Source organism: Colossoma macropomum, unplaced genomic scaffold, assembly GCF_904425465.1.
Source record: "Colossoma macropomum unplaced genomic scaffold, Colossoma_macropomum, whole genome shotgun sequence".
Classification (NCBI taxonomy): Eukaryota; Metazoa; Chordata; class Actinopteri; order Characiformes; family Serrasalmidae; genus Colossoma; species Colossoma macropomum.
In genome coordinates, this window is record NW_023494808.1 from 18,995,624 (window position 1) to 19,018,705 (window position 23,082).

The 23,082-nt window shown below is 38.9% G+C and overlaps 1 protein-coding gene across 1 annotated transcript in view; it reads left to right on the top strand.

Moving 5' to 3' along the window:
* The window catches only part of LOC118798351 (TRAF2 and NCK-interacting protein kinase-like), a 75,936-nt gene that overhangs the window by 23,808 nt on the left and 29,046 nt on the right, over window positions 1-23,082 (top strand). The window contains 2 exon segments of the mRNA XM_036557782.1: window positions 12,966-13,022; window positions 21,985-22,110. Coding sequence (XP_036413675.1) covers window positions 12,966-13,022; window positions 21,985-22,110 — 183 coding nt within the window.

The following is a 23,082-nucleotide window of genomic DNA, read 5'->3' on the forward strand; positions in this document are numbered from 1 at the left end:
TATTCATTTACCGTGTACTACATCCTTTTTTGGCTATTAGACAAAGTAACAAGTAATTCGATAAGCATTTGATGACAAAGTCAAATATTGTTTCAATACTCCTAAATAAAAAGGTTGCTAATACCTCATTAATACCATGGAAATATGTACAAATTTTCGTTTTTTTTTCAAACTACCGGATGAGAGAGAGATTATTTAAACCTCTCACACTTCAGTTAACTTCAGTTCTCTTTTACACTTCTCTGAACGTTGTGGAGCATCAATTGATGCTGTGGGTGCTGTCACCGTCTGCTTCAATCAGAATTCACTGCAATTTTAAACGAGGCAGTGAATATTATTCCACAAAATAAAAATTTCTGCAGCAACTTAACAGTATGTCAGTCAGCTCCAGTGTTCAGCCTCTGTCTTTATTGGCGAATAGTTGATTTTTCAGGCTCGTCCCTACCGTGTGTGTGTGTGTGTGTGTGTTTGTGTGCGTGCACGTGTGTGTGGTGCTCCCCCCCAGCACCATCCACATCCTCTACTCAAATGTCACCTTGCATCTTCGTCCGACCCCTCAGCCACTGTGGCCCCCCGGGGCTGTTCAACCTTCAGCACAGTGCTGCACACCTCCCTTTGAACTTCCCTCTGATGCCCCTGCCACAGCACACTCATGTTCTTGAGCTTTTTCTCTTCACTCGTCTAATTGAGTATTGAGCAGTTACATAATCACCAGTGGCATTTTCCTTTCACAGCATGTTCCTGTGCCATTCACATGGAAAAAATTCAATTGGTGGGCAGGTTAAGCTGGGATGCAAAGCCTGAAATTTAGGATCCAGTGTCTGAGCAGTTATCTTCAGTTAATTTTTAGTTATTTGAAACGAACAGCAAGCTATTTTGCGATTCAGGGTCGCTTGAGTCTTCATATATTATCTTTTCATAAAATGTAAAATGAGCTATTCCTTTGCTTTCATATAACTGTAGTTTTATTAATGAGAATTATTAGACACTCAATACTGTTTAAACAATTAATATGCCTTAAAACTGTCATAGCTTAAACCAGCTTGAAGCCAGACTTTTTTTTATTTGTCTTGTCCCTTTTTGTAAATAAATGTATTTCATGCAATGTCAGAAACCACACAAGCAAGTCTGTTGGAGATTTTTTTGACAACTCATTGTGGTTTAAGGCAAATGTGTGGTGAATTGGATCACGTGTCAGGCTCCAGTCCTTGCAGGCCAAAACACTGTAGACTTTAGCATGCTGCCTCAATAAACACACCTGATTCAGCTCATTAGCTAATTAGCAAGGTCTTCATGAACTGAATTCAGAGCGTTAGATGAGAGTAAACGCTTTGACATGCCTGATTTAGGCATACAGTTTGCACAGTGCTAATTGGAGATTGTAAGTAGGGCTGAATGATTTGGTGAAAATATCTAATTGTGATTTTTCTGATCAGTCTTGCGATTGTAAGTTAAGGTCCAGGCCTGTTTTTGGTCAGGAAGACCAGCATATTAAATTTTTCTGGCTTGAGGCATGAACACTTAATGACTGACAGTGTTTAAATATGCCCCCTTGAAACTTAAGATAGCATGTTAATGATGTAGGCTAACATTAAAATTGTTATTTGAAAATTGCACTCCTTCAAATTGCTATTTCAGTTTAAAAGCAGTTAATCTTTCAGTCTTAGGTATAAACTTCATTACTTGTTAGCTACATTAACCTTATAGCTCTCGTGCAAAACTAAGCCAACGTCACTTCAGAAATTTCTGTGCATGTTGTATCCTTTGGAATGGTGATCTACAAAAAGACCTCCTCCTTCAAGGCTATCTTGTTCCATTCCTGCCTCAGTTTGTTTTTTATCTCTGTTATAACTCTCTGCTGCTTGATAGTAACAAAAATACTGCTGCAGTAGTCCTCACTAAAACCTGTGGAGGATTAGCACACCCCTGCATAATGCTCTCATGAGTTATTAGTGAGTCCAGACTAATACAGTGTACATTGTCTGTACGCTGCCACACTGTGACATTTTTTGGCCCCATTAGCATGAATAGCTGGCAGAAGAATTGCTGTATAAAGCAAAATCTCAGTTCTAAATTGTAGACTGATGTGTTCATGCTGTAGTTCTCTCAAGCCCTGTCTCTTTCCTCACTCTTAATCTGATTAGCACCACTTCCTGTTCAAGAGGCAGCTCTTTAGCATTCCTTCCTGCTCTACTATCTCTCCCCTTAGTCCTAAAATTATCGTATCTCATAAATCGTCCGTCCAGGCGCGCTGCTGTAGCAAATACTGTGAGGGAGGAAACTCTATCCCCCTTCGCTGCACCTGTGAACTCTGACCCCACCAAAGGTTTGTGTTTGGGGTTGCCCCATGGCTGCCTTGAAATTGATAACGGTTGGAGTGTTTTTATAGCTGTGGTCTCACATCAAAGTGAAGGGGATTTGGCTTCACTTTTCAGGCCATGGTGTGTTATGACTGCTCTTGTTACGATATCTTTTTTACAGGGCGAAGCTCTAGCGACTAGTGTGCTAGTGCTCGGCTAGGGCTCTCTGTCTTTGGGCCCACTTGTGTGTGTGCACTTTAAATAAAATATGATGGATTATGATCTATTTGAAATATTTTGGGAGGTAGTTTACTTTTTCTCATGGTGCTTTATGCAAGGGTGATGATCACTGGGAGATCAAGGCTTGAGTTACAGTTCTGGAGCCTTTCCTCAACTGCTGAGAGCAATAGAGTAGAGAGATGAAGTAGGACCTGACCGATATGTCATCTAATATATTGATGAGGCAAAACCATAAACACTTGTGCCGCTGGGGAACCCAGCTAGGGTCATACCATATATGACTGAACTGGTGAATTCATCTGCTCATCTATGCCGCGAGGGAGAAATTCGGACTGTTTAAACTCGTTTACACCCTGCTATAACGTGTTTCGTGACCGGGTTGTATCTGGTAATTGATAAACTTTGGCCAGATTCCATTTACACTTCACTAAAATGCATCCCCAGTTTCACCAGATGAGACCCAATTGCACTTTTCCTGTATAAAAAGCACATCAACACATACTGTTTCCATTTTCCTTTAGTTTACTCTTCTCCTTGTTATGATACGAGTGAACAAGCTTCGCTTTTCATGCAGTCAAGCGAAATCTGAACATGATCTCATCACCAAAAAGGCATGCTGTTGAAGGAGCAGACATCAGTTAAAGGGTGAAAAGAGAGTGGGGGGGGAATGCCAGTGTCTTGGAATTAGCCAGTAGCGATTAGCCTAGCAGGAATACTAGCTGGCCTTCCATGCGGACCATTAACAATATGGCAGTCTCAGGCTACAAGCTCTGCAGCTACTTAGATAATACTAAAAGCGTGAGTGGCTACCAGATTCCAGTGTATATGGTCATAGATGAAAGCTTAAGTGTAAGAAATGCACATATGAGACAATTGATTTTTCATTTGCACTTTTCGTTCAGCACCGTTTTCATCAAGCCAGTGGCGAAGCTGAAGTCGCTTCTCTTTCGAATTCTCCCGTTCCACCTTAATGGTGCCGCATTTACATTCGGCGCCTCAGTCAGAATTTAAGGTGGAACGGGTAAATTTGAACAAGAAGCTGGAGAATAAGAAGCGCCTTTAGCCTCGTAAAACAGTCGAACGCTGAGAGACATTTAACTGATCAACTTCTGAGGAAAAGTTTTCTGGCGGAGATGGGAGGAAAGCGGCTGTAGGCAAAGCTTAAAGCAGAGCAAAGTAAATCTGCGTTTTCGTTCATATTGTTTAGTCTATACAAGGACATTAATACATACTGAGACATACTGGACATTACATTTTGTGGCTCCCAAGGTGGTTTGAATTTGTTGAAAGGACAAAATGGCTCTTCTTATCATTTGTGTTGTGACACCTGACCTAGCCTGGCTTTCATGCAGAGGGAGGCGGTCGGATTTCTCGCTCACCCAGTTGTGTTTTTGTAATGTGCCGCCGCAGACTGTCCGGGCGCTGCACTTACCCACTTCCAAGTTCCGCCTTTTGCGCTCCGTCGACATTACGTTATAAATTAAATATTTAGAGAATCGATTTTTGACATTTGTGAATCGATTCAGAATCGTTCACGTCCGCATCGCGATGCATCAAAGAATCGATTTTTTCCCGCACCCCTAATATATATATATATATATATATATATATATATATATATATATATATATATATATATATATATATATATATTAATCGCAATTATTTAAGCTGACTGCAGTGATTTTCCAAGTTGTGTTTGTCATATCCTGCAGCAAACAAAATGTGAATTGAATGTGTTGTGTTGAGGTAAATAAAAGAAAGCAGTGGATGATGATTCATTGAGAAATCAGGGGCTTATGAAAACAAAGTTGTAACCTCTAACTAGGTGATCTAACATGTTTAGAGAGCAGCAATTAGTAATGTTTATATGATAACTAATTCTAACATTTTTAGTATGCATGCTAGCAGAATAAGGTTTTTTGCTTATTTTCTCTATTACGAAGAACATGTAGCTTTACTTATCCTTACGTTTAATTCTGTGTACCTGTAGACATTTGAGTGCAACCAGTGTCAGCTACTAAGTAAAAATAGCTAGCAAGGAAGGTGGGCTAATCACGTGGCTAATTGGCCACTATAGAATTTATTTTAATGGTTGCAAACAATGAACAAGGAAAAACTTGTAACAATTTAATTGTTAATCTGAATTATTTATATAACAGTTGTTATATAAAATTTCATAACCATGAACCCTGTGTCAACTGCTGTCTATGAAAGTGTATTGCAGTCTATCAAAGACTGTCTGCATCATATGAACCTTCTGGAGCATTGTATATGTGATGCGTCGGCTATAAAACAATGGATCAGTATTTTCTTTTAATTGTGGACATTGACTACTTGTTGCAGCCGTACGTGTAACCTTTAAAACCTTTTAGCCTTGGAGTCTGTACCTAAGCAGGCTAGTGGAGAGGAGAAAAAGCTGAGGCTGATGAACAATGTCTTAAGCACATGTTTACTCCCTGTAGATATGAAAAAGAGCTTGCCTTCAGAGTGAACTTGAAGAGAGAGAGCAGGAAGCACCGTGACGAATGAACGGAAACAGTCGTATCGACATTTACTGCATGCTATCATACATGTACTCAATACACCCCCTCCCTAATCCCCAGTGCCCGTTCTCTTTAAGCTCTCTCTGCACACATTACTGCTCCATTAGACCCTAGCAGGCTTGGTGGTGCTCTGCCTGCCTGTCAGCCTTGCTCATGTGACTCACTGTGGGTAGTTTGCACACATTTCCTCTGCACAGGCAGTAACACACTTACTTGCTCTGTCTCTTTAGATGTGGCTAAAAAAAACCCATCGTTTCACTGTAAAATGCTCAAACTTCCATTTTAAGAGGGTCCTGGCTCTGGCTTGTTAAAATTCATGCTAAATCCTTTCGCTGCTGGATGGAGATGAGGGATGTAGATGGATTAGACATTGTGTTCTACTGTAGAAACGGGGGAATGTCTGTCATCGCTCTGCTACTTGACATCAGTAAGCTGGCGCAGTCTGTGTTGAGACAAAAATAAAACTTGACAGGCAAACATGTTTTAATAGCGTATATACCACCTATTTTGTTATGCATTCTGAACTTCTTCCAAGTATGATGGAAGTTTATTGGCATCACTTCCTTCAAAACAGCTTCACTGTGTACCGTAGCTGTGTTCAATGATGTGATTTATTGGCCCTTTAGAGCACTTTCTCAGGATTGTGTGAGGTGAGAACTTGTATGAACACTGTTCTTTGCATTGATATTTTATACACTCGCAACAGTTTGGGCCCTTGGCAGTTTAACATACTGGGGGAAAAAAGCCTAAAATGTGGCCTCTGCAGAAGTTATGTCACATTTTATGTTTTGTTTATTTCCAATACGTTAAAATCAGGAAATAAATAGTAATTGTACACTAATATTTAAGTTTGTTCCCTGCAGATGCTGTTAATAATAGTATAGTAACTTGAGTTAATGTTGAACAGTTTAGGAAAATATCTAATTGCTTTTTTTATTATATTGCGAGTGTTATGTAAAGGTAAAGTGTTAAAAATCTAAGTAGAATTTGCCTTTTTCCCCAGGAAGTCCAGCACATCCAATTTTTGAGGTTCAGGGCTCGAGTCCTGAATGTAAATTTCTCTGCTTAAAACTTAAGACAACTGTGAATATTGCAACATATAAATAAAATTGCAGCTCTTTGCTTTTAATTATTCAGCCCTACTTGGAGTTGCACAAACATACACTATACAAATTTGATTTATTTTGTTATCCTGTTACTTTGTTTAAAGGGGAATTCCTCTAATTTTTCAAACTTTCTGACTAATTCAACCATTGAGATGTAAATAGTCATTCAGAGTGTTTTGACGTGAAATAGTTAATTGTAGAGAAACTTCCTGACTCAGATTTCTTTACAGTGATCTTTTTGGGAATCAGGGATTGTGATGTCTACAACACCAATGTAGCTATTTTATTAGCTGTCCAAAACCACCAGTACACACGTCTTCTCTATGTTTATATGTACTTGTTAATAGTTGTATGACAGTGTGAAATCTTTTCTTTGGGGACTATTTTGCTATACAACACCCTGAGTGTACCTCTCCACCATGAATTTATTTAAAAAGATATCTTTTAGGCCAGAATCTTCAACACCTATTGTAAAACATTTTCTCAGACATCAGGCAGCATAAATTTGGCATATACGAACTTTGGTACAGCAAATGTTTGCTTTTTTTTTTTATTTATTTATTTTTTTTTTAAACCTCCGTTTTGCTAGCCTGCACATTTTCCCCCTTGTTGGGGAAGAGGTAGTGATTGTGTTTGTGTGTGTTTAGAATATGCCAAGACAATGTTTCAAGTGACCAGTGACTTTGTGTCCAACTGTAATAGTCAAACACCTCTGTGAGGACAGACCCTCGTTCACTGCCAGCTTAAGTGGCTTGTTCATTAGTGCAGTAGCGTACACTCTGCTTACATCACATGGTCCATCAGCTGGTATCGAATGTTAATATCCTATTTTTATTAGGTGGAGTACGAGTAAATGTCCACGGTATCGGTAGCAATGCGTCCCTACTTCTAATAGCTATACCCATTCCTTGTGAACAGCTCGTTCACTACTTTTCAAAGTGCCTCTGTGGTGTCGGAGAATTATCAAAAAAGAAAGAAAATAAGTATTAATTAAATACGACTACCTCTGTATTGGTCTAATATAAAGATCAAGTGCTGAAACTGCTCTTTTGTGGATCACTAAGCAGTCAAGGCTGTAACTGTCTGCAGTCCTCCCATGACCTGTGACCCACTGATCTGGATTCAGCACATCCTGCTTCTCTCACAGGATCACAAAGAGCTGTTTCCCCAGCGTGCACCATATTGAACTGTAATCCTTTTCCCTCTGCCGGCCCAGTCTTCATCTTTTGTGCTGCTTAAATAGAGTCTGCCACTGAACCACTTTTGGAGAGGCTCACACTGAGCGCTATTGTACTGTACTGTGTTTTGGTTCTGTCCGTTGCAAGCCAGCCTTCCTGAAGCTGTGTTTGTGTGCTGCTTCTAGGTTTTCCAACTACCTGCAACCCGTGCCCCACTGATAGGCTACTGGTTAGCAGAAAAAATTGGCTGATATTAAGGTTAATAAATGATGATAAAGCAATACTTTTAAGTGGCATGTTTTATGCTGTAGTATAACTATATTTTTGTTTTATGTTGCATTTTATATTACTCTAATATAAAGAGAATGGCTGCCTTATTTGATCATTTTAATTGCATAGTCATTCTAGTTTTTACAGGCTGCTTACCTTGCAAGAACTTTTTGCTTACCTTTATTACAGCAGTACAGACTAAACTGGTAAACGTTAACACAATACTTTCATGATTACAGCAATAAAAATCCTGTACAATGCATAAAAACTAAAGTTATATAAGCTGATGTTATCAGTTATTGGAACAATTACCTTATTAAATTGTATAGCAGTGACAATTATCATATCAGTCAGGCTTCTACATGCTACTGCTGTTTATTCAGCATTGTTCGTTCTGAAATGTATGATAAAATTGTTTGTTTGTTCTTCTTTTTGGCTGCACTTGCAGACAGTTCATTGTGAATTCTGCTTTTCTAACTTGTCAGGTTCTCTTTTCTGTTGCTGTTCAGCATTCAGCATGACTCGTCCTCCCTGGCATTTCCTCAGGGAAGTCCAGCGCTCCACGAGCGATGCTATCAAATGACTGTCGCTTTGAGCCTCGGGTCAGTTTAGGATATGGACTTCCTTGGTATCCTCCTCCTCTTCCTCCATGTCCTCTTCGTCAGCAGCTCAGCTCACTCTCATGAAGACCTGCACTGTGTCCCTTAGTCCTTGACTTGGAGCTCTGTTTGTCTTTATCTTCCTTCTTCTCCCTTGTTTCCTGTAGCCCTCATCTCTTGGGCACACTGAAATAGCTTTACAGGAAAGTGGTGTGTGTGTCTCTTTAATAGACTCTGCTTGCTTAGTAAACTGTCCTAAATGCTGTATAAAAGATTTACTGTAAGCTTTTTTGACAGTGCCACTGTGGGTCTTGCAATACTGGAGGCAGTCCATTACAAAGCATATCTTAGAGTAGCTCAACTAAGGGTGCGTGATATTAGATTTTCTTGATATACAATATAATTAATCTTAATCCAATTACGCAGAACTAATTATGCTATGTAATTAGGAGAATGATTCCTGAGTGGACAGTGGCAGTTGCTCAGTGTTCTCTAAGTATCTGCGATATGCCCAAAAAGTCTATTGTGACCTAGTTTATCACGATAATAAATATCTCCGTATTGGCCACAGCTAGGATCAGTTCAACCCTCGTCAGTCACTGTTCAAAATCTTTAATACACTTTTGTTTCAGAATTCAGCTTCATCTTTGAGGAGGGCAGTCTTGGGAAACACCAACTCTGGGCAGTTATTTCCAGTCATACAAGACCAGGCGTCCATCTCTTTAAATGGGGAAAGACCTACTAACCTGAAACTCTAATCCTTGTTAATGTTTCAAAGGCATATTTGATAGCATATTGTCATATTTGGTAAAATATGACAAATATTGCAGAGTTTGGCTCACGTAAGTCGAATGTTTTCATGTTGCTGTGGTTTCTGCACATGTGCGTATCACCACAGTGACAGAGCTTTTCCTACTTGTGGCTTTACCTGCAAGCCAGTTGGCCCTTTTTAAGGGGAGAGTGGGACTTTACCCATAAATAGACGGTGTTTTGAGTGTTACAAGCTTTCGCGTTTATTTTTCAACCTATAATGTTTCTGGTTCATTTTTGGTGAAAATCCTGCCAATAAAGCATTGATGTTAAATAAATACTAGCTGAATGGGCAAACTTGCATAACACAAAACATCATCATGATTAATCAGAATATGTAAATGCATATAGACCTTATCTTTTCACATCTGGATAATGTTACAACACAAAACATTGTGGAAAATATCTGGTCAAAAATAAAGGCTAACAAACAGAAGCCAAGAAAACTGCTAAGAATGCTGGACAGTGCCACCTTTTGTGCTGCACAATTTGTACTAATCAAGGATTTGTGACTTTACACAGTCAGTGTCTTAAAAGGAAATTCCACAAATTTCAAATTCCAAAAAATTGCATTGAATAATGCAGTGGACATCCCCTTGAAGAAACTGACTTGAGTAAATTAAGTCACCAGTAAGTAAAGCATTGTTTAGCAAACTATTGGAATCTGTCATTTTTGTCTGTATAAGACTACATTGGCTGATATTTAGGTCCCTAATATCTGTTAGTTTTCATATTGGGCTCTAGTTAACATACTGAGCAATAATGATTGTGCACAGTCTTCAGTGTGACTTAGCTTTTGCTTGTGTGTCTTTGTGACTCATTTCAAATTACACATCAAAAGTAGTACTTGTTGCACTGATTTAATTATAATTTGGCAGTCAGGGAAGCCAGTAGCAGTCATAAGGCACATATCATGGCTTGAGATCAGTGTGGAATAACTGACCACAAGGCAAATGGTGGCCTGGGTCCTAATGACCCTTCCAGATGAAGGGTTGTTTTTGATTTGACCCAAACAGCCAGAGCAGTACAATTGCTGGTGCCTCAATTCACAAAGGCCTGTGCAGGAAGCAAGTGTTGGAAGTGTGAAGATAATGAAGGGGGAAAAAATGGAGGAGCTGTCACTGTGGATGTGTGGTTAGACGAAGGAACAAACTCTGTTCTTTGTTTCTAATTACCTCTTTCCTCTTAGAGTTGAGTTGATTTCCTGTCTACACACTTAGAGAGGCCTCTGTTGTGCATTATTTCTCTCCACAGTTGGCGAATGCATGTTTTAAGTGCTTTCCGAGCAATCTTTATGTAGGCTAATTGTCATAATCTCATCTGGTACTCCTCTTACTGCTTGGTAAAATGTGAGTCGCCCGAAGCTAAAACCCAGTGGGACTCCAGAACACTGTGAGCTTAAAACCTGCCCTTTATCTGAGGAACGCTGTGTTGGCAGCTGTCCAGAGGACAATCTTCTCAAAGTATTTATTGTTTTCCTCTCTGAATTATTGTCAGAAAAAAGGGGAGCTGTGCACAGATGAGAATTAAGAGTGTGTCATGCTGAATTAGTCTACATCTATGTGGTTATGGAGCTGAATTTAGAGTGCTGGTATCATTTTCATCATTGACCCAATATTGTATTGCTAATGCTAAAGGTCCTTTTTCTCCCCCCCACTTAGTACAAAGTGAAATAGAAATCTTCGGTTGAATTTTAATAAAGTAAGGTTTTCAGCGCCTTGTTCATCTTAATAGTTAAATGTTAAACAGTTCCCTAAACCTCAATATGTTGACATTACTTAGCATCATTTAATAAATGTGCCTAAGGTGTGCGGGTTCCCTTGGCCATTGGGCAGTAGTGATTCAACACAGGATGCATTTCTCACTATGATTCAGCCACTGTCCTGCTTTTTTTCTCATCCTTTTTTATCTTCCTGTCCGTTGTTAAACGTCTTGTTTTAATTAAAACTTTCCGAACCGGCTGTGTCCACAGTTTGAAAGTCAGTCCTTTTTTCCAAGGTCTCTGGCCACTCTCATCTTTGTGGTCTAGAAGTTTTGCCTTGAGTTTTCACTTCTCCTCTACCCACATTTTCAGCCTCGATTGGCATGACGTAATCCCACTTTTCCTTGGGAAAAATGACAATAACAATGCGCTGACCCACAAAATTAACCTCCTCTGTCTATTCTGGAGCCGGTTTAATCTCTTGTCTGTCATCCCCCAAACCTCTGACCCTCCTTATGACAGGCAAGCCTGGGAGAGCAGAGGCCTTGGCTTGAATATCGGCTCCATGCAGACAAAGGAAACCCAAAACTGCAGTGCTATGTGGCAAACACTGACAGCAAGATTTTGTTGGCCCAAACCTTATTCAGCTCCCCTTTCTTATCTCCTCACATGAGCTCACCCCATTCAGCTCCTTAGCTGAATCTGTTCGCCAGAGGCGTTATGACGTCACCAACAGACTGCACCATTCTGACAAGACAGGGTGACTGTATTTGCCTTCATACTGGAGCTGAATGATATTGTGGGGAAAAAATTTAATGGTCATATTTTTAGACCTTTTCTGATTAATAGAAAAAGTGCTTAAAGAATAATTCCCAGATTGAGCTAATTATTACTCTAGCAAAGGGTGCTGTGAATTAAGACAGTAGTTCAGTGTTTAGATTTAAGACTGTATGAGCTGAACAAAATGCTGTATGGAGGTTTTGTTGCTATATATTTCTTTCCGTTTCCAGTGTATTGAAAACACATCAGTAAACCTTTGACCAAAAGTACTTGTCTTTTAGATGTGGACGTCTTGATTCATCCAAATACCCCAAAACATTTCTGGTTGGTCAGCATACTCACAGCACCCAGTATAAAAATTGGTTGTGTAAAAGATCTTCTGCATATTACACACTTCTGCAATAGCAGCATTGCAAAGGCTGTTGAGATGACGGGTTAGCAATGATGTATTTTGCAGCACCCTTCACGCTACAGAACTGCTCTTTTTGCTTTCATCTTCCACTTGTCAAATTTTTTGTCCTTTTAATGGAACATCAAATGCGGCTCTAGAGTCTACAAGACAACCTAGTCTTGAGATAATCAGGAGAAAACTGTAGGCCTGGAGCTTTTTTGGCTCCTGTCAGCATGATGATTCTTTGATTGTTTCCACTCTTCTCTTTGACTTTCGCTGACTGCCAGTTCACTGCATTCGTAAGCACTTGGCTGAACTCTTGAGGGCCTGTTTTCCCACTGAGTATCCCCCACTGTGTTTTTTAGATTTCCTTCCAAGAGCAGGTTATATTTTTGCATACATGCCTTTCAGAGTACATGTCTGTGCATGACTGCTTACTTGTCAACAGCTAATTTTAACTAAGCATTCAGCCATGCAGCCCTAGAATCATGTGTGTATCCGGCTGGAGGGATTTGATTGCTTTCACACCACGACTTTTTCATCGTCACCCAACAATAGTGCTTTTCTTTGGGGAACTGGTATTTGGGCAGTCGATAAAGGAAGAGGCTGGGCTATTTTGGGCTCTGTTTATGTTAGGGAGAATGGAGGAGCAGAGGGATAGATAGAGTTAAGTGAGAGAAAGTGGGGAGGGGGAAAAAAAAAGAGGTGCTTGGAGAGACCAGAGAAGAGTGTGGGAATGTTTATGTAGGCGCTCAGGATTGGGGTCAAACTGCTGTTGGTCATGTTTTGCTCGCTTGATGTAGGAACTAAGAAGAAAGGTAGAGGTCCAGTTAGGCGATGATGTGAAAATGTAGGTCAGCTAAGAGTATTTCATTGTTCTGACAAACAATCAGGCGTTCAAGTGAAAAATATGAAGTTCCTTTTGAGGAACAATTTTGTCATCCAGTTCTCTTCACAGCTGACAAGTTGAATATGTTCAGTGAACATTTGCATTGCTCTGAGACTGATGTCTAACGTTTTTTTTTTTCCCCTTTCTCCTACAGGGCCGACATGTCAAAACAGGACAGCTGGCGGCCATCAAGGTCATGGATGTCACAGAGGTAAAGTGAGGCACCGCTGTCACAGGCTTCACCAACACTGATCTAAAAGCAGTTTTCTGTTTGTCTTGAATAGTTTAGATCAGACATAGTGTATGGCTAAGCTGGTCCTGGAACAGGGTAAAGAAACAAGACCTCCATAGTTGTTTCTGATGACTGAGTAAGGGTACAACTCCTGTGTGAACACTATACTCCTGGCTGAGAGTTGTTTTATATCTGTGTCCACTCCAGACACTATGTCTGGTCCTGCAGACAGCATCAGAATACATATCATCCAAATATGACCTTGCAGCAAATTCTTGTTTGTATTTAAGGCTTTTCTTTGTGGACCTGAATAGATAAAATTGTCTTTCCTTGTTAATGTATATATCAGGAGCTATAAGGAAATTATTTCATAGCCTAAGACTCTAGCTAGAACATCCCTGTTGGAAGTTGATAAACCTGAGTTTTCATACTTGAGAGATTGGAAGACATGAGGTGGACGTTAGTTTGATTTGCTACAATACGGTGGTGGTCTCGATTTAATACAGCAGTAATGGAGTGGCCGAAAGTGTGCCTTACATGAATATATTTTTTCCATATTCACTTTATTAGAACATTTAACATTACAAGTGCAATATTTGAAACAAAAACCGTGCTTTATAGTGTCAGATCTAATGGTCTAGCTGCTAACTAATGTAAGCCTCAAGCTAACATATTACTCTCAAGCGAACATGCTTAATTAAGATACAATATGATGCACAGTGGTACAGTACAATATGCTATGTTGTGGCAACATTAGAGTATAGTTTATTGAATACTAAAGTGTAATGAACATTTGAGGCTTCACAATGCTGTTTCAACTACTGTAGTCTGGTATTATGTAGTGTTTATTTAAAAGTAATTTTTGAAGAAATTTTGAAGAACTAAAATGATGTTTGTTATCAAAACAGCAAAAATAAGGAGTGTCAAATGTTTAGATTTTCAGGGCATTAGTGCACCCAACATTAAAAAAGTGCAAAAGAGAATTCCACATTGGATTTTTGCCTGATCAATTCAGACTAGTTTTTAAGCAGCATGTAAACGTTAAGTAAAAGGTCTGCTTTATCATTATCCGATCTAACATGCTAGCCTCAAGCTAATATGTTAGCTCTGAGGTAACATCCTAATCACACACTAACAACTAATTTCAGTACAATATGATACACGTTGGGATGTGTTGAGAGAAATTCTAACTAAATAAGCTTGGAGTAGAATTACAGATAAATGTGTGTACTATGGTATCGCAGTCATATAACTGTTATATTTCTATACTATTTGAACATAGTTACTGTCCTTTACATTAATGAAAATTTCATGATGAATGGACCAATCGAAATGCCCCAATATGACTGTGTTAACTTTTATTTAAAAAAATTATTAGTAAAGTGACCATTTTGGAAATATTGGTTTTCCTTTGGATGGTGACTAAAATAAATTTGGTCTTTATAATTTTGCACATAGTAGTGTGAAATGAGCAACTCCTGGTGCGTCTTAGGTGTGGCTTTCAGTTTGTGCTGTATCCAGCTGACAGCTGTTCCATAGATTGTTTAAAAAGTGCCAGTGATTGTTATCAGGTTGTGTTTTTATGAGCTTAAGCTGCGTCAGTCAGAGGGCAGGGATACCCCTCAAAACATGGTGTTTTTATCTCGCATTTCAGACCTCCCAGTGAGGACACATGGATGCACACATGTACACACAGATACAGTGGAGGTTGAGGTTGGGGGGAGCATGCCCACCCACACAGATCCTAATAAAAGTCTACACATCCAGTCTCAGTAGAATCAGACCTACAGCTTGGAGCTTCGTCATTTATGATCCACTGTGTTAGTAGTGATTGTACATTTGGTAATCAGACTTTTAGCATTTTGTCAGTTTTGTTACCTCTTGCTTTGTTTTTAGACGTTGTAGTGGAATGTTTTCTGAAGCCCATTTAAACAGTCTAGTTCGCTTTTCCCTTGACGCTCAGATTCCATTCACAGCAAACCCTCCCATAACTCAAAATATTTCCTATAAAAGACAAGTGTTCTAAAAACCGAGAAGCTATTAGAGCAGAAATCTTAAACTTCTGTTAAACTGAAAAAGCTAATATGGTCCAGAAAGATTACTGAATCAGTTTCAAAACTTTGTTTTGTTCAGGTTTGAAAAGCAGTAGTCATTTATAGAGTCTTAATAAAGATGTCAAAAAAGGGGTTCTTTGGAGTGAATCTGTAGAAGAACCGGAGCCTTCCAATGAATGGTTCTTTAAAAAATCATTTTTGTAAATAACAAGTGTAAAGAACTGGGGCTGGGCAGTGCAGTGTGTGTGAAGTGTGAATATAAATCATTTTGTTCATAAGTTTTGATAGTATTTTATGGTAGTAATACTGTGTCTGTTCCAAATTATTAGATGTCTGAAAAAAAAACAGGACTTATTGAAGTTGTGATATTCAATTTTTGCCATATTGCACACAAGTTTAAAGAACCTCTACATAATATAAAGGTTTTTTTTTGGACCCAAGCCAAGAACCGTTTGGGAGGCTGTTTTTAAGAGTGTAATGTTGACATGAATGTTTTGGAGATGAAAGTGCTGAAATGGTGAGAAAATTTCTGCACTATGAACCCAGCGAGGTGTTTGTCAGACCAGTTTTATCAAGGCGTTCTGACTTGCCTCTGACACTCCTTACTTATTCCCGGGAGTTGTTGTGGAACAATGAGTACATGACATTTAAGCGTTGCTCAACCATTTCCTGAAGTAGGCACTGGCAAGCCTTCCTGTTTACTCTGACTGCTTACGCGGTCATCAGGTGAGATGAATGTTTGACACACCTCAAGCAGTACCTATTCAATAATGTACAATGCCGGTTGTATCCTGGTTTAGATGAGATATACAGTGGGGTTCAAAAGTCTGGACCCCCAGTGAAAATGCTTCTACATTTTTCAATACAAATTATATTATCAACATAACAATTAGAGTGAAAAGCAGAATTTTTAAAAATGTATATTTTTTTTAAATATTTATTTATTTATTATTATTTTTTTTAATTTACTGGGTCTAACTTAATTAGTGTCTGCACTTGAACTGACCCCACAAGTTTGTGTAAAAGCTTCTGATTGGTAGACGAAATCTTCCTGTGAGTGGTTTGAGTGGTTTTTTTTTTTTTAAAGAGAAGCTTACTGAGTCAGAGCTGGTGACAGTAGTGGTGATGGGAACTAGATGTCTGAAGCACTTAATGCTTCTAAAAGCTACCTCACTGAAAATTAATACATGAAATGTTTTTTAACATTTGTTCATGTCAGGGAGGTACACATACAATGTTTCCCAAAGAAACATTTTTTTTTTTCCTTTTACCACAATTTCACCATCACCAATCATTTCATATAAAATGTGTAGGTTCACTGGGTATTTTGGGTAGTAAACTAAATGAATACATTTGTGTTGTGGAAATTGTGACCCCGGGTTCTTATTTCCTGGATTGTAAAGAAAATGATAGATGGATATTGATAAAGTCGATACATTTCTCAACAGTGAACCATTTCACATCATAACAATCTGAGACTTTGTTTACGTCTCACCAGTTGAATTATGCAGAAAGTTAAAAGAATTGCGGAATTCAACTTCAACATGATCATTGTGACAGTTGCTTAAATTTGTATAGGGACCTAGAAATAGTGCAGAATATTGAAGAATAGTGCAGAATCTTGAATCTTTGGTGTCAGTTTTACTCTAAAGATACAGGGATAATTGTAGCCAACAAGTAGTGGCCTATAGGGGTGCCAACATGGGAATTGCAGATATCCAGTATTTTTCATGTGAGTATCTGCTGATGCCAATACATAAAGATGTATAAAATGTACATTTGCCTGGATTAGCATTGCAGAGAAATGTTAAATTTAATTTTAGAGGCTGACAAAGTACAGTGAATAAAATACAGATATTTAGGGCAGTAGTCCAGCACCACCTCAAACATTCTGTTTTTCCAGACTGCAAAAATACATTATTAAATATCCGTTTGAAATATTGGTTAAATCTTATTATCTCTCTGATGATGGTTATTTTTTAAAGTTTTCTCTAACGTGAGATACTGAAGAGCAAAGATCCCAGCTAAATGGAAGGATAAAAAGTATTTCCTCCTAATTTACCCTTTAAAAACAGTATTATTATTACATATTATTATTAATTAATAATATTAGTAAAATATACTTTCACTTTTGTGCTGCTGAATTCACACATACTGAGCACAGTTATCTCTGCCTTGCTGTCATCTGCTGTGCTTGTTTTGATCCAAAGTCATGTTTGTTCACGATCTTGAGACTGTCGGTCAGACCATAGTTTCTGAGCGTAGTTTTGTTTGACAGATCGAGTGTGGGTGCTTTGATGATTGAAGGACAAATAAAGACAAAAATCAGTGGAATCAGTCATTTAGGATTTAAAAATCCTGCAGTGTAGGCCTGGCCTGTAGGCATGCAATTTGCATGATAATCATTGGGGCACATGCGAAAACGTAATAACACCCTCCAAACAGTGATGGTCTGAGTGCTGCCTCTCAGTACTAGAAAGATTTTTAGTTTTTTGATGGCATTTTGTGAGAGACTGAACTGACAGGTGTGCTCATACAGGTAACTTTAACATCAGCACAAAGAGAGAATGGAGTTACTCGAGTCAGCTGACTGCTCTTAGTTTAAACACTCATGGGTGAGTTTGGCTGCTTCAGAGAGCGAGCAGTGACCCAGATTTCCTCTCCTACCACACACACACACCACACACACACACACACACACACACACCCCCCCACACACACACACACACACACACACACACCACACACACATCTACCATATATGAAGAGCAGTGTTAACCTTTTACCTCTTCCCCCCACTGCTGTCCACCACTGTGCAGCTTCATCTGTTCTAAGTCTTTCTTTCTTTCGTTCTCTCTCTTGTCCTTTTTTTTCCCCCTCTGTCTTTACCTTTTTTTTTCTCTCATTATTTCTTTCAGCCATTTTTTCTTTTTCTTTCTCTTTCTTTACATTTTTTCACTTATTCTGTCTTTTTCTATGGGTCCTTCTGTCTGTCTGTCGTCTGTCTGTCTGTCTCCCTCTCTGTCTGTCTGTCTCTCTCTTTTTCTGTGTGTGTCTTTGTGTCTCTCTCTTTCTCTTTCTATATGTATTTCTATGGGATCTATGGGAACTTATCCATTTAACAAGACCTTGTCTTGTGTCATAAGGTCTCCACTGCTTATTTACAGAGGAGAATTCCACTTGGACTCTCTCTCTCTGTGTGTGTGTGTGTGTGTGTGTGTGTGTGTGTGTGTGTGTGTGTGTGTGTGTGTGTATTTACAAAGCCAAACTCAACTTTCAGCCATGTCTAGTTTTTTCTTTGGTCTGTGCACTTTGGCCTACATGAGGCTCCTGTGTGTGATTGTGCTGTTGTCATAGCCCCTGTGGTGGTGCATTTGTTCTGTCAGACTGATCTCAGATCAGATTCCCTGTTTGTGGAGAAACTGTAGAATTGGCCTCTTCTCTCAGTTGTGAGCTGGTTCTGTCCTGTCAGTCAGGTAATAACTGCAGTAATGAGACTCATGTCTGAGAGAGAGAGAGAGAGAGAGAGGGAGAGGGAGAATGCAGACAGCTGGAGGAAGTATGTGTGTGTTACTGTGAGAAAGGAAGGGGGAGGGGTGGGTGCTGGAAAGAGATGATGTCATCTCAACAGACAGTGCTGCTCACTGTACATAAACAGTACAGTACAACACAGAGCAGACGTTTGGTGTTTGATTTTTTATTTTTTTTTGTTTTTTTGCAGTAAAATCTCATGACTGTACTAGTCAGCCAGTAATACTCCAGTGAGCATAGTGCAGACTGCATGCATGAAACTGCTTTGGGTTGTCATTACAGTACCAGCAAACAAGTGCATTATAGAACCTTTAGGAATCCCTGTGGTGCCATCCAATCCATCCCCAAAAATACACCCCGAGCAGTTTTTTCTGAAGTTCCTCCTACCATCATCAGAAGGGGTATATTTGTAATCCGTAAACTGGAAAATCTTGTTCAAGAAATTACTGCAGCATTTCTGCAGGAGGCGAGTAAGGGCATTTACAGCAAATGGAGCAATGTTTACATGTTTTATGTGTCCCTCTTTAGCAGTTTGTTGCCAGTGTGTGCTGAGTTAGACATGCAGTTTGTGCAGTGCTGGTTGGTGAGGTGTAAACTTCCATTACTTGTTTCATATTTTAGCCTTGTAGACATGAGATTTTACACCGATCTATTTCTTTAAGGGTCTGCGTCATACATATACTGATTTTTAATCCAAGCGGTCTGCTCTGACTGTTGTTCAAGTCTGATCTGGCCAGATTTAAGTTCCTTTACAATCGTCCTGGACTAGCCTAGGCAAAAATGGTATTTGACTGTATTAGACAGAAAGGCATAGCAGCTACCCCTCAATAAGCCTTTGTCAGCCTATGCCTCGCACACAAAGCGCATGACTCAGAGAGGAACAGTGTGTTTTGAATTAGCTGTAATGGGTGTCGGAGCATTTGAGAGCTCAGCGGTGGTCGTCTTTCACAATGCCATTTTTCACCATATCTTGGAACACACTAGATAATGGCAGCGGGTAATCGGGTGGATCCGATGCCCAAGACGTGATGTCAGGCTGAATGGTATTAGTACAAATTGTTTCTGAGACTTTAATTTAAGCAGTGTCCGTCATGATCAAGGCCAAAGTCCTGTGAATCATCTTTGTAAGCCTGCCGGCTACTCCATCCTTAGTAGTCAAGGTCGTTAAACATTTACAGTTCAAGTAGGGGTAGGTGATACAGCAGTGTTATCGCTATTGTGATAAATTACATCACAATATGTTTTATATTCTTTTGCATGTATTCAGTATAATTAATACTTGCTTAACACTCAACAACTACATGTATCCTAAAGACAAATTTAGACCAATTAGAGAGGTAAACAACCAGTGTAAAATAGCTGCATAAACTGCATCAGGGGGAACCCTAAGGGCTTTCTAGGTCTTTACAGAAGGTCTGAAAAATTCTGTTTTTATGAGTGTGTTGTGGATATAGTAAGTACTTCTGGAACACTGACCAACTGCCTGTTTTATTACAGAGAGATCATAATCAGTCTTTTTTAATTAAAATTAGTTCTGAGTAGAAGTCTTTGCTGCTCATAGTTTTTGAAGTTGGCACCACTGTTTTTTTGTGTCTGTTGTAACTTATAAGATGTCAGAAAAAATTTACTTATTGTGATATTGAAGGTGCCAGCATCATTATGGAGTGACGGTGAAATCAGCCAATGACGATTAGATTTCCAGTGAGTTGCACTATTGTCATGAGGGGGGAATACACTTCACTTTAGGCCTAGGGGTCCCAATACCAGTCCTGGCGACCTATGATCTGCACATCTGTGTTTTTACTTGCTCTATACATCTGAACCAGCCAATGAGGAGCTCACTGATGAGTTAAAAGTTGAATCATGTGTTTGATGAGACAGAAAAGTGCATAGTGGGAGGTTGCCAGGACTGGAATTGGAACCACTGTTGTAGAACTTTTAAAAGCCCTAAATACATCACTCACTGCAAATACAAGTGGGAGAGAGTCTCTGGTATTCTAAACAGGTTTCAATCAGGTGTTAGAAATGGAAAACAGTGGCAACTGTAAGCCAGCACTCTTTACTGGATGACTCCTTGTAAAACTGCAACATGAAAGGTAAAAAAATGTTAATACGTCTGTTACAAGCTTAGAATAAAATAAAATGTCTTTTAAAAGCTTTACATGTTTGTGTTTAACCTGTATTGGTCAAAGATACTAATGTGAATTGTTGTTGGCTAGAATCTCATAATGCCGCTAGCAGAAATGAGCACTGTCATTGAGGTGTTTTGTGCCTCATTTTTAACAGAATTTTGACATTTATGGTCTGTACTAAATACCTAGCTTCAGTAGTCACGGTTTGCCACCAAACTACATAGTAACAAATAATAAATTGGATGTTGACCTGTGATGTCAATGTCTTCATGTATCATTTTTTTTATTATTTGCGTTTTCCTTAAGTTCCTTCTTAAGTAGTTTCGTTTAGAGAAGTCTTGGGGGAGGAAAAACATGATTTATATACTCATAGCCTTTTTTAAATGTTGCACTATTGGTTTGCTGTCGCGTTCTGTCTGTTTCTGATACTTCGCAAACATCTAAAATGAAATTATATTTCATGTTGTATATCATGAAAATGTCTTAAAGTATGGTGATATTATATTTTTACCATTTTGCCCACTCTTACTTCTACGGTAAAACGGTGTTTTGGCCTGAAGTTGTCATGTTATTTAGGCCACAAAATGCATATGCGAACACTGCATAGCAAGGCACACTAATAAACAGAGAAAAATGTTCTCTCTTACCACATACTAATCAAAATGCTCAGCAAATGAGGTAATGAGGCACTGTGAAGGGTATGCTGCCTTACATATGGTCTGTTTCCTCACAGTATCCTTAGAAATACTTCTTTTCCTTTCATCTGCACCCCACCACAATATTGAATGCCTTTGCAAACGCAGCAAAAAACAGCCTAAGCGAATCGATTACGTGCCTAATTTTATTAGCCACGCTTAAATGGATTACACTCTTTTCTTGCATTATTAAGTCTCCATAATGAAAATGCCTGTAAACTGTAGCGGAGGACAAGGAAATTCATCCGCGTTTAATCCCAAAATATGCAGCCTGCTAATGAGGCTTAGAGAAGGAGTTCTTTAGACAAAAATTGCTTGCTTCTCAGTGGTTTTATCTTTGGATAAAAATGTGTGTTTCTCCAACTGTGGTGCTCCAGAGAATGGGTTTATGAGAGTGCATCTCTCACAGGCTGAATCACATGAGACCCCAGTAGTGCCTATGTAAATAGAGTTTGCACAAACTGTGCCCATGATGATTACATAAGACTTAACTGCTGTACCCTTCTATCTCTTTGTTAATATGCTTTAGGATGAAGAGGAAGAGATAAAGCTTGAGATCAACATGCTGAAAAAGTACTCACATCACAGAAACATCGCTACCTACTACGGTGCGTTCATCAAAAAGAGCCCCCCAGGACACGATGACCAGCTATGGGTAAGTATAAAGTATTCACAATAATAAGTGCAATATTAACTGGGGCTGCACTATGTATCATTTGTTATTCATTACTGTGATATTGGCCTTTGCATAGTGATATCACAGAAGGCTGCAGTATGCAAATTAGCCTTCTAAACAATCATTTTTTCTGTGTGATCAACCAATCACAGCTTGGGCTATATAATGGAATGAATATTTATGATTTTTTTTTGTAGAATTAGGAAATGTGAACTTAGAGATCTTAATGAGCATTTTATGCACACAGTTGAGTTAGCTCAAGACCCTGTTAGGCCATGTTTGCAGTATGGAAAGCAAAAGGATAGCTTAGTATATGGAACCACCTCCCTGCACACAGAAGATCAGAGTTTGATTACTCTTTTAGGCTGGAACATCACTGCTAAAGGAAATGCTTCTCTAAAGCTGTGTTTATCTACTTTACCTATTGGTCTTAAGATCTAGGCAGATTCACCACCTCATACAGCATCCCCTACAGCAGGGTTTACTAATCTTATCCACAAAGAGCCAGGGTGGCTGAAGGTTTTTATTCCAATGAAGCAGAAGTTCACTTGACTCCGCAAACAATTAATAAATTGTATGAGGTGTGCTCCTGGGTTGGAATGAAAACCTGCAGCCACATTGGCCCTCTGCAGATAAGACTGATGATCCCTGGCTTATATGAGAAATATATGAAACTGGTACAAAGAAGACTGTGTATCATTTTTCCTTGTGTTTATTCAGTGAAAAACAGACCTTGATTAATTTTAAATATGCTACTGCAGTAAAGTTTGAATATACTTGGCAATAATTTATTTACATTCCAGAATGTGTCTCATTATATTTAATAAAGACAATTTAGTCCAAATGTTTTTTTTTGATTGAAAAACTTGTCATTTTAAAGAGTGTTGAGAAAAATAAAATGTTTATCAGACTTAAATATATAGAATTTTTCTGTCCATGTTGTCCAGCCCT